Source organism: Sardina pilchardus, chromosome 24 (assembly GCF_963854185.1).
Source record: "Sardina pilchardus chromosome 24, fSarPil1.1, whole genome shotgun sequence".
In the NCBI taxonomy this organism is placed as follows: Eukaryota; Metazoa; Chordata; class Actinopteri; order Clupeiformes; family Clupeidae; genus Sardina; species Sardina pilchardus.
Window position 1 is genome coordinate 11,151,944 of NC_085017.1, and position 17,064 is coordinate 11,169,007.

Sequence of the window (17,064 nt, forward strand, 5' to 3'; positions counted from 1 at the left end):
TGAATGTGTTTATTTATTTGTTTGTTGCCATTTGTTGAAGTGAGCAAAGACCACCCACTGAAACTGCTCTGCAGCCGCTGAGTTCCTGTTGCCAGGGCAACGCCCGCTCGCATAGGCTTTCCAGGAGACCATGTGACCCGAGACTTTGACGTCATTGGGGGAGGCAGTTTGGTGCTGGGAGCTAAGCTGAGTGCTTAAGGCTTGAGGAGAGTCTTGCAGAGTTTTGAGTTGGAGCTGAGAGTGCCTGAGAGAGAGTTCCCTCCTGCTACCTGTTGCTCTTCTTCACCTTCCTCTGCTCCACTCCTCTTCCTCCGCCACCAAAGCGCCTGTGTTCTGCAACCTGCTCTCTCTCTACTTGGGAAGTTATCGGGTTATGGACTGTTGTGAATAAGCCATTCACAACCACATCTATACAGCTATACAGCTTTTTATCTCAGGTAAGCCCTTTTTTGCAATGGAATTGGTTTTCTGTGCATGTGTGTGTGTGTGCTTTTGATTATGTTTTCAGGTCTTGTCCCAGTGATATTGCAAGCACTGCAAAGCTGCTGCAGGATGACTCCACATAGTGGGGAAGCAGAGAGAGCAAAGAGAAAGAGACAGACAGACCGAGAGAGAGAGAGAGAGAGAGAGAGAGAGAGAAATGAAACTGTACTGCATAAGGGTATACGGATGAAGATCTGGAGCGTTTCGAGTCCGACATTTGGGAATGTCGAAAAGCTCAACTCACCTCTGTGTACAAACGCTACACCTGGGAGCCGCTTGCTGTGTGGATGCCCTGCAGGTTTATGGCCTTGGCTCGGACCGCAACGCGGGACGGAAGAGCGCTTCTGTCACCAGAGAGCTGGACTCTAGCAGAAAGTTGGGACACAGTGTTGTCGTTCCTTGTTCTCGTTGCCTGCAGCAGACCTCTCTTCTCCCTTTTGAGGCTTGTGAGGCAGGAAATGAGAGCAACGACATTCGCTGACATCTGAGCCACTGAACATTGCGCGGCCCAGAGTTTGAGTCTCAACTCTTGCTCTGTGTCTCCTTGAGCTGCCATCTCGCAGGTTCTCGCTGAGCACGCGTGAGTCACTCGGGCCACCTGTAGCTGGAAACACCTATCTGTAACGTTTGCTCAATCCGAGAGACGGCCTTTGTGTGTGTTTGTTTTTGTTGTGGGGATGTGAGAGGAGGAGAGGAGCTGAGGCCAAAGTGTGAGAGTGGACCCAGGACTTAAGTGTGTTGCAGAAGCGTGTGTGTAACTATCGGTAGAGGCCCATCTGAGTGCTCACACAGACACACCTGGATGCTCCCGACAGGTCCTGTGTTTAAATCCAGTGCTGACAGACAAGCACAGGCGCACAGCTCAGGTTGCAGGAAGTGGCCTTTTTTTTCTCTCTCTCTCTCTCTCGTGTGTGTTTGTGGATGTGTGTGTGCACATGTGTGTTTGTTTCTCTCTCTCTCTCTCTCTCTCTCTCTCTCTCTCTCGTGTGTGTGTGAGTGTGTGTGTTTGTTTTTTTCTCTCTCTCTCTCTCTCATTTCCTTGTTGTGAGCGGCTCCTGCTCCTCTATGCTGCATAAACAAAAGCTTGTCATTGCCGCACTAAGCACGAGGGCACCAGGAAGCTCCTATATGCCTTTGAGACAGGCGCCCCTGCCTGTGTGCTGAAGTGGCAGGCAGATCTGGCCAAACTCGCGCCGCGCCTGAGAGTTTGGAGGCACAGGAAGCGAGGGCAGGGGGGACACACGGAGTGGGAACAAATCGGAAAATTTCAAGCATCTCTCAGGGATCAGGAAGCTGAGAGAGCAGAGGAGAGTGGCGGACCCATGGGACAGTAGAGGCTGTGTGGGAGAGTTAACCACTGATGTTAGAGAGAGAGAGAGAGAGACAGAGAGAGAGAGAGAGAGAGAGAGATGTAGGAGTGTCAGAGTGAGTGAGTGAGTGGGTGAAAGATAGAGAGAGGGGGCGGGACTTAGCGACTGCTCAGCCACGGGTCTTCCTGTTGTGGCAGTGTCTTTGGAAACTGCGTGGGTCTGTGGAGAGAGCAAAGTAGTGCCGGGCAGGAGAAAGGGAGAGAGAGAGAGAGAGAGGAACAGAGGAAGAGGACCTCACTTTGGAGTGAGGAAGAAACTCTGATAAGGTGCGGGTCTGCTTTGCTTTTTGTCTTCTGCTTTGCTTGAAGTAGTGTCTGCTTAAAGGAATCTTTTTTTCAAAAGGAAACGGAGAGCGCTAGTTTCAGGAAGAGAGAATGACTGAAGAGAGACAGAGAGAGAGAGAGAGAGAGAGAGAGAGAGAGAGAATGGCAGTGTGCAAGAGAACTGACTCCATGTATACTGTAGAAAAGATCAGATCACTAACACATGCTTTTGTTTGTTTTGTGAATGATGTTTTCAGAGTCAACACTTTTTTATAGCCTTTTATCATACCTATAGCACAGACAAAACCGCTACAGCAGTCGGTTACTCTAAGGGCTGAGGCGTGGGGGTCACTAGCATCACGTTTAGTTCGTTTGGATTCTTTTGTACAGGGATCACTCTCTTTTAGTGCTAGATAATAGTAGCAAGACAATGAAAACAATGTTCCAATATGTCTGTCTGATGAGCTCACTCTGTGTCTTTGTCTTGATCTAAATTTCTCTCTCTCTCTCTCTGTCCCTCTCTCTCTCTGTCCCTCCCTCTGCCATGTGCTGTAATGTTTCAGGTGCTTTGATAGTATAATGTGTTTTGCATTATGAGGTTCTGTCTTTGAAGTGATGTATTTTTAATGAAGGTGAGATAGAGAGCTTTATTCTCTCTTCAGTCTTGACCATTAGTCTTTAAAGAGGAAAAAGATCATCAGGCATCAGGCATCAGGCTTGTATTCATTTGGCTGGCTTAGCATACATGTAATCTATGGTTGTCAGATGGTTGCGCTTGAGGGATGAGGTTAATTTACAGTGGATTGTTTTAAGGGAACATGCCTAACATAGTAAATCTCCCATCTTAAGCCTGTGGCTAATAATAGAATAGGCAGCCAGAAAATATTTCATATAGTATGTTGTGGCCTAAGGCTCGGAGTTTTGTAGAGTTTATGAGACAGGATGGATTTAACGTGGTTTGCTCTTGGTCTTTAATAGTGCGAGAAGTCACAGACTCGCTGTGAAAATGACAGCAGATGAAGCGCTGGGCAATGTCACAATAGTTGATACAGAGTTCAGGTTGATCTTATGGTTAGATTGATAGTTGGAAATGTGTCTTGGATTTAAAACATGGAAAAGAATGAATTATCTTCATCCTTTTAGTCAAATGTATTTTCACAGCAGACTCCAAAGGTATAAAAATGGAAACTTTGTACTTTGTGCAGATAAGTCGCAAGATATCAGCAACTTTTATCCCATACAGTAGGCTTCAAATAGCCCATAAGCCATGCAGGATCAGTTCAAATTGCTGGCAGTTGTTTTGTAGAATACTGACAGAAGTTTAAAAAAACGTTTTTTTTTTTTTCGGGAAACGTCTTTAAAAAATATATTTCATCATCTTTAGTAGTTATTTTAAGGTATGTAGCAAAGAGTGAGTGTCTGAGGCGTTGTAGAGGTTATGTTTGGCCTTTTTTGAAGTCCTCTGTGAAGGACAGGGAAGATAGATCCGAATCCCGAGATGACACCAGCATAAATGCAACAAATCCCTCACCTTCACTTACTGATGGGCAACTAAATACACACCTGGCTGATGCCTCTCTTGGCATGGCCATGCCAACCTCTTACCAGCTTACCACCTTGCACCTCTTACCAACCTCTTCCCTGAAAGGACTCAGAGAATGCCAGGAGCTTTGGCCACTTTAGACCTTACACTGAGCTAGCTACCTGTCATCTGTCAAGGCCATGAGAAGGACACTCATTTTTTTATCATTTTATGTTCAGAGTTGTGTTTCTCGGAATCGGGAATTTTCACCTGCAGATGTAGAAGCCTTGCCAAGCAAGATGGAACATTTAACAATGGTCTGTTCCCTTATGAATGTGCTGTTGTTGTTGCCACAGCAGGCTACTGTTTGAGTGGCTCTCATGTACAGGCTACTGAGCACATGACAACAGGGCTGCGACGTTGCCTGTAATGGGTCTGGGCATAAAGGCAGTGGAGGTAATGGAGATGCTGGTTTCACTCAGCTGCAGGGTGATGTCAGAGAGGCTCATTGGGGGGTTGGATGAGTGGAGGAGTGTATGGTAATCTAATGCCCCCCACAGAGTAGCACAAATGCTTTTTTTTGCCGTGCACTGTTTCTCTTTCTGTATCAACACATATTTATCTCTCCTTTATGCACTCACCTCACTCTTTATCTTCTCCTTTCTCTCCCACTGTCTGTCTCATCTCTCCTGCTCTTGGATTAACACTGGACACTTGGGCTAAGCCGGGGTGATAGGATATAAATAAGGGCTTGTGTCTGTTATGTAAGATGTGCACAAGATGTCTTGTACCTACAGCCACAAATAAAGGCCTTCAGACACGAGATCCAGGGATTTTTGAAGGCCTTTGGTCCTCGTTTTGTTCACTTTACCACAAGTGGCATTTGTGCACCAGACTTTTGTATCTGGCACCATGTGACTGTAGCTTCTCTTGTTCTCAAGATAAAGGTAATTGCTCAGGTGAAGGAGAAGTGTGATTGCTGCACCATTCTGTGGATGCAGACTGATTATGGGAATGCTCCATGGCCAACACATAATTTTAAATTATGCTATTAATGAATGGACAGCCTTGGACATGGAACTTTAAATGCATTCTCTCCCCCTAAGTGCAGAGTCTCTCTTTGACCCTTATCGGGCCTAGTCTGAATGAAGAGCAGGAGCCCAAGCTAAATGATTTTAAAGCAACAAAGAGATGTATAGTTACAAGTGTGGTAGGAGCTAAGCGCCTTAATCTTCACAAAAGAAAATAGAGACAATTTTTTTTAGGACTCTCAATTTTGGTCTTTTCAATTATTGCGAAGCGTTTTGACATCTGCCATGGCCAAAAAGAAACATGGAGGATTAGCTGTGGATTACCAAGGATGCAAATCTGCTCTTTGTTTACTGAATGTCTGCGCTGTTTCTCTCCGTGCCCACGGAAGCTATGCCACAAACGCCACACAGCGTGGCGGAGATGATTAACGTCAAGACAGATTCATGTGTTTACACGGGACGGCAGCAGCAGAAATGCTTTGGGATTCGCTACGTACACACAGAACACCACCAAGGTTAACTTGTGAGGCTGCAGTGAATATTCCTCTGCTTAGACACAGATCCCTATGTTGACTCAGGTCTAATGTTACATGCATGGCAGCATGGTACTGCCCCCCCACCCCCCTCCACCCTCTCCACCCTCCAGCATCCGTGGGGTTGGCACCTGTCATGTTCTGCTAATGCCTCTGCTCAGGAGGTAAATTAGAGCTCAATTGTGCTGCTAGCGTTAGCATTCACGTGTGAATGTGCACACATTATAGCAGCGCCGAGTGTGTTTTCCCCCACCAGAGTTGCTCCCCTCATGTCGAGGAATGGGGATGTGGGCTGCATGTGTAAAACAGCCTGCAATGCAGAGGGAGGGAGATTAAACTTTCAACAGTACAGCAAAGGCTGGGGCCAGCATGGAACTGTTTGTGGGTACACAAACAGAAGGCTACACATGTGTACGTGCGCGCGGAAAAAAGACAGACCACCAGTAATACCAGAGCCTTACTTGGATGACCTTGGCTTTTGGAAAGTTTGGATTGTTTCCCATTGACTCATGTGATAGCCTAGTGCTGTGAATAATGGTGACGTTCTCACTGCAAAATTGAACACAGGATCAATCCATTCCTACAGAGGCGTAGCTCACCAAATTTAGCTCCAAAGTCTTTGATCATCTTGACATGATTGCATCTTGGTCAGCCTGTCAATGTGCTTCATCTCTACATCAAAGTGTGTGTATGTGTGTGTATGTGTGTGTGTGTGTGTGTGTGTGTTTTGTGTGTTTCAGTCTCTATCTCTCTCTCTATCTTCTCACTTTCTCTCTCTCTCTCTCTCTCTCTCTCTCACTCTCTCTCTGTGTCTGTTTCCTGTGACTCGTGTGATTCATATGTAAACAGTGAGCTCGAGGATCGTGTTCCGTGCACGTTCACAGATGCACATTCCCACACTCCATTGGTCTGCTCTGCCTCTGCCTCTGTCTCTGGGCGTGCATGTGAACAGCAGTGCACTGGGCCGGCCTGCCTCCTCTGCTGCTGTGCTGGAGTGCTGTGAGCAAGCCTGGGGAGTCTGTTGAGAGAGGATCTGGCTGAATTGAATGGCTGTGTAATGTTGTGCGTTAGCGCTGAGTGAGTGTAAATGGAATGGCTGAAGAAGATGCTTCATTACCGAATCCAATGGACTCCAGATGGATCTGCATGGGCTGAGGCAGATCGGCAATCTGAATGATGTGTAAAATGAGGGCGGCTTCTCCATTAATGTCAGTTTGCTCAGAGTATAGCAATCTTAATTTGGTTTTTTTTGTTGTTGTTGTTGTTGTTGATTTTAGTGCATTGACTTGCACTAAAACTCTATGCACCCACTGTCATGCTCCTGGTATACGAAATACCCAAACTAGTAATGCGTTTCTCATGGACCACCACACAGTGTCAAATTGGATCTGCGTCTTATAACACAGTAATAGTGCACCAGCAGATGAGAGGCACTGTGGGACATTTTTGCTTATGTCACCACCTTCCCACCTCACCCTGTCAGGGTCACCTGGCCTGTTCTCCGCCCTCAGGTGTTGTCCCCAGCATGGACACGGGCTCTGGCCAGGCAGCAGCACAGCTTACGTAACACTGACATCATCGGCCGGGCTGCCACGCTATCTGTGGTTGCTAAGAGCATTAGGGTTAATTGGAGAACGATCTTTGAGGCCCAGAAATAGAGGCGCATGGCTGGGGCTGGCTGCTTCTAGCCTCCTGATCCTGCTGTCCTTCCAAAACCCTCTTGCCCAATCGTGTTTAAATAAGAACCCTCGGTTCTCAGGAGAGGAGAGCGCCCCAACCCCACCTGGAGGAGGATCAGTGATGATGTCAGCACAGAGTTCTAAGTTCTAGTTCTAAGAGCAGGGTCACTGTGGGCCAAGGTGACTGTCCCCACGACACCAGACAGGAACATCTCTGAGGATAAGAGACGGAGAAGAACAGACAGTGGCCGAGAAGAGGGAAGGGCGAAGGATAAGATGACGTGACATGTCAAACATCACGAGGGTCTTATTTGAATCAGGAAGAAACATCAAGAAGTGACCAATGATATTATACACTGTTCTTGGTTTTTAACTCAGATTTTTATCCTCATTGTAAATCTGTTGTCACTGTCGACACATCCAACCTGGTTCAACATCCATTTCATTAATGATGGCTAATGCTCATTGTCGCTTAATGATCCATCAGTTCATGGCTAACAAAGATGGTCTCGAGTGAATATGAATCTTTTTTTTCCCAGCACACTAATAGATGGATAGAAGTGTCTGTCGCTATGACTACACAGCGTGGCATTATGGAAATGCTAGAAACCCATTAAGCAATTAAAATGCAGATTGATGACCGCTGCCGCGGTTAGTGGCGGTCGCATGCGGCGCGTCGGCAGACAAAAGAAGCGGCGGCGGGGGAAATTGCTCCATTGAATTTAGTCGTCTGTTTCCTACATTAGCCTACTCGGGGAGGTCTCGCACTCGCCGCGGTGACTAAGCCGGCCATGAGTCACGCCAGGAAGGAGATCTGCAGTAAAGCAGGCACTCTCAAGCCCCTCGGTCTGTCTGCAGAGCCTCTCTCACCCTTTCACATTACTGTGCTAAAAAACACAGGAGCACTTTCTACACTGTTTGGGTTAATGCTGTTGCTATGATGATCATCAGACAGTGAAACAGGGGGGTGCGATGACAAGGGAGCCTCCAAATCTACTGATGACAGTAACTTTAGATATTAAAGATGCACTCTGTGTTTTCGTCTTCCTGTTCTCCCGGTGCAGGTTGTGTTCTTACCCGTTTTCACAACGTGGTTTGGTTTTGTGCAGGCTACTCTTCTCAAATTCTAAAGCCATATTATCTCAGAATTGATAGACACAGAGGCAAGGCACATTGTAAAATGTCAAATGTCAAACTCTGCAGCCTTAACTGACTGGCCTAGGGTCATGACTCATATGATATCGTTCTATTTTGAGGGCCTCCGTTGCATCTCTTGCTCTCCCTATAGTCCTGTCCCTGTCTGTCTGTCTTTTTCTTTCCTTTCTCTCCGTCTCCTTTTCACTGCACTCTATTTCTGTTTCTCTAACTCTCACCCTGCATCCTGTGTCTTGTTTGTTTCTCTCTCATTCTCCATCTTTGTTGCTATCTGTCTATTTCCATCTCTCTCTCTCATGTGTCTCTCTTGCTCTCTCTCTCTCTCCCTCTCTCTCTCCATCTCTCTCTCTCTCTCTCTCCCGCTCTCTTCCTACCGGGGATCATCTGGTCAGTTCCCTGTGGGTTCTTTCATTCCAGCAGAGCTTCACGGGCCACCAGCTGTTAGGGTGGTGATGATGTGCATGTCTACAGTAATGTCTCATTGAAGCTGATGCTGTGAAGCAGCCATTTAAGCGCAGTACAAATGTATCCCCCCCACATCGTGCACACTCCTCTCATATAAACTAATAACAAAATAACAAATAAATCATTTCAATTTCAATTTAATTTCACTTTTAGAGCGCCAAAACATACCACATGTCCCTTGGCGTTTTACAGAGTGTTAAACATTCAGAGAGAGCCCATGAGTGACAGGGGCGAGGAAAAACTCCCTGGAAAACACACTTAAATGTGTCACACATTGCACCATATCCACATACTGTAACATAAACACACACACACACACACACACACAAATACAGACACTTTCTCATTCTCACAAACGCACCCATAACTCTCTGCTTCATCTGATGTACATGCAGTGTTGGGAAGGTTACTTTAGAAATGTAATGTGTTACAGTTACAAGTTACTCTGTTTAAAATGTAATAGTAGTGTAACTATTTGAATGACTTTTTCTGAGTAACGTAACTAATTACTTTTGATTACTTTTGATTACTTTTCCGATTTTTTAATGATATATATAGTCCTCAAATACATGCGAAGATTTCGGCCTTGGTCTACAGGCTGCCGAGCAGTTCTGTACAAGCGCACAAGGCAGCAAGGGCATTCAATACATGAATTAGCATCACATTTTTTGTGAGGATAATATAATGATAATCATAACACGATTACAGGCAGGCATGTAGGCCTACGCTGATGGCGCTCTAGACGTGATAGAGCCTATCACAAGGTCCCGTATCAAACTATGGCTGTGGAGGGAAACAGTTCTTTTTACATACAATATTATTTGCAAAGTTTTGCTGACAATATTGAGATGTAATTCAAATTGTAATTTTGAAAAATTTCAAAAGTACCTGTAATTGAATTACATTTTTTTCTACAGTAACTGTAATATATTACTGTTACATTTATTTTGTAATTAAATTACGTAACTCAATTACATGTAATGCGTTACTCCCCAACACTGTGTACATGCCCTCTCTACACATACCATATGTGCCCTTCCAGAGACAGCTGACATCCCAGTCTTTGTCAGTGTTAATTGAAGCAGGATGTTAAAACCCTGGCCATATGACCGGAGTGTTTTGCCCTGAAGTGGTCTGAGGCACAGCAGGGCCGGGTCTCATTAGCTTAAGTGTTAAAGCTTCTGAGCATTCTGACATCAGGCCTGTTAGTTGAGGGAAAACAACCAAACCGACGCGGCCAGGTGCAGTTTCCATATCCAGTCTCTTCCATTGGCTATAGTCCTGTCGTTGAAAATATCCTGTGATACAGTCCTTGTGTGAGAATCTTCAGTGTTTTTCTCCAAAGGTATAACCGGTTAATGTTATAATGTCTGTTCACAGTGGATGGCATCATTGAGGCATGGGTCCTCTCTGAAAAGACTAAAATTCTTCCGTAATTTCAAATATATTCTGACTTTCTTCACAAATTTCCTCTTCTTTGGAATTCATCACTAACATCTCCATCTGCAAACTGCATTTTGACTTTAAAGAAAATAAACAGTGACACCCTTCAATGGAGCGAGTGCTCGTTCGATGGATTTCACTTTCAACTATGCCAACCGTGAAATCAATATTGTAGCTGTTTTATTCACCTATAGATGTCTCAGAGTCCTTAAAGACTGCCTTAAACGAGTGTCCATTTTGTTCTGTTGGGCAGTGGATGTGGTCAGTGAACCAGTGACAGCCTGAAGCCGACTGATGGACTGTTTCCTGTTTACAGAAACAGATGCCCCTTTGCTAGCACAGTGAAATTCTCCACGCAGGCTGCTGCAAGAACTGTTTCATTTGACTTTAGCTGATGGTGCTACATTCATCCTCCTCAGTCAGTGTGGTGTTCACAGCACCAATCAAGGACAGTGCGCCGCTTACATCAAGTGGATTCTTGAGCACTCAGTGTGTGCATACCTCAGATGAACAGAATGTGCGCTGAACAGTGGCTTGTTAGGATAGGCCACTATACAGCAAAGAGAGCTGAGGTCAAATCAGCCATGTAGAGGCACCCCGTCAAACCACAGAAAGTCACAGATAAACATACGAAGAAAACTTGAATAGATACTTATAACCTCACAACCACACAGTGAAAAAGAAACAGTCACACATATGCACACAGACACAAAGTCTTTAGCCACACACAAACCAAAGTGCATATAGGCCTACACCAGTGGAAAATGTTATTGCTGCAGAGGCTTATGGGGGTTGCATTGCAAGCTTCACTCAATACCATCTTCAGCAGCCATCTCACACATCAGAAGCAGTTTCAGTTGCCCATCTGACGGCCGTTTACTGTTACAGATAATTCCACTGGAATCTTCAGCAAGTTATACTGCGCTTATTACGTGTGTTAAAACGAGGGGGACGCATAGGCTGTTTCAGTGCAATTCTATTTTTAGGGTAGTCTGTTTGGTGAACATCTGTTTGGTTAAACACAAAACATTTACACTGTTTTCCTCCCTGTTTTTCTCTCCCTTTAGTCTAAAAAACAACACACCAACCAGCAATGGGGAAACAGAACAGCAAGCTCCGTCCTGAGGTGATGCAGGATCTCGTGGACAGCACAGACTTCACTGAGCACGAGATCCAGGAGTGGTACAAGGGCTTCCTGCGAGACTGCCCCAGCGGCGCTCTCTCCCTGGAGGAGTTCAAGAAGATCTACGCTAACTTCTTCCCGTATGGAGACGCCTCCAAATTCGCAGAGCACGTCTTCCGCACCTTCGACGCCAATGGTGACGGAACGATAGATTTCAGGGAGTTCATCATTGCACTGAGCGTTACGTCCCGCGGCCGCCTGGACCAGAAGCTGAAGTGGGCCTTCAGCATGTACGACCTGGATGGCAATGGATACATCAGCCGCGACGAGATGCTGGAGATTGTGCAGGTGAGCGACCATGCCGGGAGGGATGTGGTGTGTCTGAGAAACAGCGTGAGGCGTGGGTTTGTGGTCACTGTTGTTTCTTTAGCCTACGTGTTTTCTGTTCCTGTAAGAGTGTGCGTTTTGGTAGCCTAGCCCAGTGGTTCTCAACCTTTTCACAATAAGTAGCCTACCACCTCAGAGAACAATTGACTCTTTAAGTAGGCTACCACCATAATGAGCAGCATTAAAACACAATAGTGTAGGCCTCAATAAAGATATAAGACTAGTTTAAATGTAATGATTTTTATTATATATATTATTTTTTTATATCATTTGAAGTGAAATAAAACATATTGGAGACTCCCAGAGTATACTACAACAAAGAGTCTGTGTACCACCAGTGGTACCCGTCCCACAGTTTGAGAACCACTGGCCTAGCCCAAGTAAAAGATATGCATACATGACGCTACTGTAAGTGTGTGCAGGGACAGACAAGACCATCATAGCAGGATGATGAATGTTTTTTTTATACTTCCATGGCTATGTGCCTGAGCAAAAAGGTTAGGTCGTTCTTATGAGTATCAGGATCTGAAACAGAATACAAGCAACAAGTTTATTGCAGCTGGATCGAGGCACATGGGCCTAATAGCCTACCGCATGCCATTTAGCAACATTCATAATGCAAGAAGAAAATCCAAAGCTATTCAGATGATGTTTTGGAAGAATGTCCTTTAGTTGTTCAAGTGAGTTCTGAGTTGTAATTCATATTTGTGTAAATGTGCCCAAAATGAAGGTGTGTGTGTGTGTGTGTGTGTGTGTGTGTGTGTGTGTGTGTGTGTGTGTGTGTGTAAAACTGCTATAAAAGGTCACCAGCGCAACCTCCTCCAAACTCTCAGATCCTCTAGAACTCAGTGTGTGTCGGTTTGTGTGTGGGTTCTCCTGCTGAACAATCCGGGCCCTCATGCAAACATGCTATTTCAGTCAGGCTGTGGCATTTGGCACACACATAGAAAAATGACCCCTGCTGCCTATGAGCCATTCCATTACAACTTCGTCATCATACAGAGCTGCATGTCTCCTCTTCCTGGGTCTGCCCCTGTCTCTGTCTATTACTCGCTCTCCTCTCCCTTTCTCTCTGTGTTCTCTCTATCTCTCTCTCTCCTCCCCCCTTTCTCTCTGTGTTCTCTCCTACAGCGCTCTCTCTCCCTCTTTCTCTCTCTCTCCATTCCCTTTCTCTCTGTGTTCTCTCCTACAGCGCTCTCTTACTCTATCTCTCTCTCTCTCCCTCTGTCTCTCTCTCTCTCTCTCTCTCTCTCTCTCTCTCTCTCTCTCTGTCTTCCCCATCTCCCCCAGGCCATTACATTTGAGGTATCCCAGCAGAGTTTTGAATCACTCAAGACCCCATAATGCGTCTAAAAATAATCCCCCCTGATCTTTATCTCTCATGCTGTTCCTTGGTGTCTCTTCATTCACTCCTCTTCCCAAAGAGCCCACTCTCGCACAATTGCCTTTGCTCACAATCCGATCTGGCAAAAACATTGCCAAGTTTTGCGATTGACCTCAATCCTACTAAGACAAAGAAGAGACCAAGCTCAAAATGGTGGCCTAACCAAGCTGACTTCTGTCCATGTCTTACTGCTGTGATGGTGCAATATTTGACTGAGTAAAGTAAAGGGCAAACAGAGCAAGATTTATTCAAAAATAACCTCTCTGTTAGCAACATATCCTGTGTTTAGTCTGCTTTTTTTTGAAGAGAGAGAGAAAGAGATATGCTTAAGACAGGGGTCTGTTCTGGAGTTCATTTCAGGATTTGTTCCTAGCGATGGACATTTGGCTGGCAGAACACTTTTTCCAGGCTAGAGATAGTGGAGCACATACAGTAATTATGTCTGGCTAAACTATCTGTCTCAATAGACACATAAAGAGACTTGGTCGCTCAGGGAACAGAAGCTCAGATGAACCTTGGCACTATAGTGGGTGGAATGTTTTGCGTAATTCTGCGTAATTAATTCACATTCATACTGATTTTTGATGTTTATGCGCACATCCTGTATTTTTTTTAGCAACTTTTCTTTTTGAGCTCTGATTAATTCAAACCATGTGACATGTGAAAATGACCTGGTGGTACTCTAAAAGTTAGGTGCTCAATTACACCCCCATCCCCCCTATAAATTACAGGTTTCTGCCATTTAGAAGGCAGTGCCATTTCTGATTGAAGAGGACAGCAAAAAAACAGCCTGCAATTTATCCTTTCAGCACAGTGTGTGCCGGACACTTCACAGAGCCAAACCCCCTCCATATAAATAGCTGTGGAAGTAAAAAAAAAAGTGCTGGTGTCTGTCTTGTAAAGTGCACATCATTTATACTGAAGAAACGTGTCCGCGTCTACTGTACTGTGTCATGCCGAACCATAGTTTGACATTTTCGAAGTGTGACATGGTGATAACATTCTCTCTCTCTCTCTCTCTCTCTCTCTCTCTCTCTCTGTTTTGTATTTCCTCCTCTCTTTCATCAGGCCATCTATAAGATGGTTTCCTCGGTGATGAAGATGCCGGAAGATGAGTCAACACCAGAGAAGCGCACAGAGAAGATCTTCAGACAGATGGACACAAATCGTGATGGTGAGGCACCCTTCAGTGCTCTGTCTGTCCCCTTGTTCTTTATGCTCCCTGTGCACACGCAATAGCAGTGTTACCTCTGTCCTTCCACTAGATATGATGCGTGTGTTGCTTAAGTGTGTGGATATGTTATGAGTAGAACTCACAGTATGTTTCATACTCAGCTCAAGGATGAAAAATATTGTTTGTTCTTTAATGTCTTGTTTATTATGCCTTTTTCAGGCAAGCTGTCTCTGGAGGAGTTTGTGGAGGGAGCGAAAAATGACCCGTCCATCGTCCGGCTGCTTCAGTGTGACCCCAGCAGTGCGGGGCAGTAAAGCAGCTGTCTCTGGGTGACAGACCTCGTCCACTGTCTCATCTGCCCTGTATCTGTTCAGCTTCAAGCTCCACCACCATGCACACCAACCCTGGTTTCATCCACTGTACACAGCAACAGTCCTCAGCAACAGTCACTGGCGTGGCTTCCTTTGCTCAGAGAGACACGCACGCACGCGCGCGCACACACAGACACACACACACACACACACACACGCGCACACACACACACGCACACACACACACATGGCACACACACACACACACACACACACACGCACACAGACACACACACACACATACATAACAACATCACAACTCTCAGTGCATGTCTCTTTTAGTCAGATGTCTGCCATGCTTCCAAACCTTGCTAATAAGGTCCAATCGAGAACTCTACAATCAAAGCCACAGTACTTCAAAGTAACCCGTACGGTTAAACAACAAAACAGAAAAGGACAGAGGCTGAGGGCTAGGAAACCCAAAGAGAGTGTTCTGGAGTGGAGATGGACTGCAGCCCAATTGCGGCTGCCCATCAGACTGTGAAACAAATGCCTGAATGTGAAATGGCATTCTAGGTTTTGGATTCCTCTCACCGCCACTGATCTAACCCTTGATGTGTGAGAGGGGCTCTGTTGAAGTAAGGCAAATGTGAAAATGTATTTTTTTTTGTTTTTTTGGAAAACAAAGAAGTGTATGGTTCATTCAATTCAATAGCAATCAAGCACATGCTAAAAGATATCATTTTTCTAGAGAAACCATGGTAGTACTTTACTCTCCATTCAGAATTAAGAGCCCATTGGAGAGTAAGGGCAACCCATGCATCCATCCAGTGGCACTGCAAGTCACAGGGTGACATGAAATATCCTTGAGCTTGACTTTTCTGTTACACTGGTTGTTTTAACCCAATGGAACTTGTTATTGCCTCTTTCCGAATATGCATGAAAACTTCCAAATTAGGAGATCATACTGTATATCACCGAGATTTGTAGCATTCACACTCTCTTTGAGCTCTTTCAGAGAGGACTCGTGGACTTCCTACGGCTGAGTAGAGCCACATCATATTGGATAAATGAAGGCAGGAAAATCTAGATGGAAGTATTAGATCATGGAAACATTTAGGATATATATATATAATATATGTATATAAATTTATTCTTTTACGTGGTGATAAAGGTGGTATTTGCCACACTAAAAGAGATTCACTTTAAAATGTTCAAATGTTAATTATTGAAATATGAATTTGTTTTTGTTTTTTCATTTCAAAACAACATGATATTCACATGTAAAGTACATACATATTTATGTTAGGAATGTAAAGGCAAAAAAAGCAAGGACCACACATTTTGCTATGCATATACTTTTGTACACCCTTTAGAGCAAATGCATATGTTTTTTTTAAAAACAATCTCAGAATCACACATTTATTAATTTAATCTGCAGAGGTTTATTAGTATTAAAAAGGCATGAATGTGTGCATCGGTACTCCTTGTGTACATAGTGTAATCTAAATGTTCATGTCCCTCTTCCCTGTATCGTACAGTATACCCCATCAGTGCACCTGTTGGGAAAGGCCTCAATTCTGTAGACCTCTGTCTTGGTCCTGCAATTGATAAAAAAAGGTTATCTACCTTTATTTGAATTGAGTTAAAGACATATTTCTAATGAAAAAAAACACAAGGACAATTTATTGGGCGAATTGATTGAGGCCAGGCTTCCCCGCAACCACACAATCTCTTGCACTGAATGCACTTCCAGTCAAAAGGAATGCTAGACTAATCCTAGAGATTTCAGCTGTGCATTTTTATTTCTATTTTTATTTTATTTTATTGGGTCTTTTGTGTGTCTGTCTGGCTTTCAAATATGTGTGATGAAGCATGCATGTATGGTACAGCTTTGATGAACCAGTGTTTTATCTGCATTTGCGATCCCATGGCTCTTTTTGAAACAGACATGTTATGTGTATGCAACTCGTCATAACAGACTAATAGCATACCTGATGGAAAGGTCTTGGGCACCTTATTATCTGCTTGAAGAGCATAAGATGAATCCCACAGTTTTCAGTATGAAGGGGATGTGTGTGAAGGTGTGTTAATGCTCTCACACACACACACACACACACACACAAACACACACATACACACAAACACTGATCAAACTCAGGGTCATCCGTAGAGTTTAGGTGGATTGAGGTGAAAGACTAGCTCAAACAGACGGGAAGAGTAAGGCCAAAGTGATGTCTGTTTGCAGCCAGATGATAAAAATATTTACACAAAGAACCAAAAAAAATGACATATCGTTTAAACATACTTAAGTTACGTGCGCGCACAGCACAGTCTCACTGCATTTCAGACCACATTCTAAAGAAGACATTTTTATTCCTCTTCAAATGGCCACTAGGCCAAGTACAGTAGTTTACAGCCATGATCAACACTGGTTATCGGACTGTGGTGAATGCCTACCAGCAGTTGCTGGTTTGTGGACATGGTCATTTCAACCATTAAAATTGGTTAATTAAAAACAAGACTGTAATCTGCGGAAATGATGACTGATTTTACAGCATTTTGGGCATTTAACATTTTTTTCCTTCTTTGCAAATACAGCATCAGGCATTTCACTTGTGTTAATCACAGAGTAGCAACATGTGGTCAAGTGCCAAATATACGATAAACCAGTATTGTATCAATTTATACTGTACAATTGTTATCTGTTAAACAAAATGTTTGTCATTGTTCCATTTTGT

At 44.4% G+C, this 17,064-nt stretch overlaps 1 protein-coding gene across 2 annotated transcripts; it reads left to right on the forward strand.

Annotated features, from left to right (window-relative positions):
* Positions 1-227: 227 nt before the first annotated feature.
* Positions 228-17,011, forward strand: ncaldb (neurocalcin delta b). Of its 2 annotated transcripts, none has more exons than XM_062528876.1 (4): positions 228-437; positions 11,012-11,415; positions 13,907-14,012; positions 14,232-17,011. In XM_062528876.1, exons 2-4 carry the CDS (start codon positions 11,038-11,040, stop codon positions 14,324-14,326), a joined length of 579 nt encoding a protein of 192 aa, XP_062384860.1. In that variant the 5' UTR covers positions 228-437; positions 11,012-11,037; the 3' UTR covers positions 14,327-17,011. The 2 variants fall into 2 exon arrangements, with proteins under 2 accessions (XP_062384860.1, XP_062384861.1); XM_062528877.1 differs by lacking the exon at positions 228-437 and adding an exon at positions 1,996-2,119.
* The last annotated feature ends 53 nt before the right edge of the window (positions 17,012-17,064 follow it).

Excerpts from the sequence above, each read along its gene's own strand:
- ncaldb (XM_062528876.1), top strand. The coding sequence starts at position 11,038 with ATGGGGAAACAGAACAGCAAGCTCCGTCCTGAGGTGATGCAGGATCTC. Across the intron at positions 11,416-13,906 it reads AGATGCTGGAGATTGTGCAG|GCCATCTATAAGATGGTTTC; the intron begins GTGAGCGACCAT and ends CTCTTTCATCAG. Across the intron at positions 14,013-14,231 it reads GATGGACACAAATCGTGATG|GCAAGCTGTCTCTGGAGGAG; the intron begins GTGAGGCACCCT and ends TGCCTTTTTCAG.